Source organism: Plasmopara halstedii (assembly GCF_900000015.1).
Source record: "Plasmopara halstedii genome assembly, contig: Scaffold_650, whole genome shotgun sequence".
Classification (NCBI taxonomy): Eukaryota; Oomycota; class Peronosporomycetes; order Peronosporales; family Peronosporaceae; genus Plasmopara; species Plasmopara halstedii.
Genome location: NW_020187567.1, coordinates 1806762 through 1807392, shown reverse-complemented (window position 1 = coordinate 1807392; position 631 = coordinate 1806762). Strand labels below are relative to the sequence as shown.

Sequence of the window (631 nt, the reverse complement as noted above, 5' to 3'; positions counted from 1 at the left end):
TGAGTCATTATTGGACTTTAATGACGGACCACCAAGGTCAAATTCATCTTCACTGCTATTGTTACTGCCAGATTGGGCTTCAGGTGACGACGCCATTGCCACAGCAGGCGTTTGGCTTTAATTTTGAGCTGGAAATTGCGGCATATTTAACAAATTCAATAAAACAAGGACGTAGATCTAAGCTCATACATTTCACGACATTGGAGCAGATTATGCAGATGCAGGACGATATCCACAAGCTAAAAAAGCTGATGGACTCAGTGTTTGAGAAGATGTAGGAACTGCAGATATTGCACTGTCACCATTTCAATTTCTATCGTTATAGCGATGTTGTGAAAGGTGCAATCAAACGTTATAGATGGTGACTACTAACTGCTTTGGCACTTGTTGGCTTAGCGAAAACAAGTCGGAGATACATCCATACGGCAGATGCCTACAGTAAGTTCTTTTAAGTGCTCGATTGGTAAAACATACAGACAGTGAAGATGTTGTGTGCAACGGATAAAGACCGAATCGTTAAATTACTTAATCGACTAAGCTCAAGGGTACGTTAATTCTGTTCATTATGCAATAAACTCAAACGCCAGCATGCCAGAAACCACCTCAAAACCTTTAGTCGTACTGCAATGTT

General features: G+C 40.7%; 1 protein-coding gene across 1 annotated transcript; it reads left to right on the top strand.

The window, feature by feature from the left end:
• Nucleotides 1-20: 20 nt before the first annotated feature.
• Nucleotides 21-358, top strand: PHALS_12997 (uncharacterized protein; the record flags this gene model as incomplete). The annotated part of the gene is made up of 2 exons (XM_024728661.1): nt 21-274; nt 340-358. 2 exons carry the CDS (start codon nt 21-23, stop codon nt 356-358), a joined length of 273 nt encoding a protein of 90 aa, XP_024579116.1.
• Nucleotides 359-631: the final 273 nt, after the last annotated feature.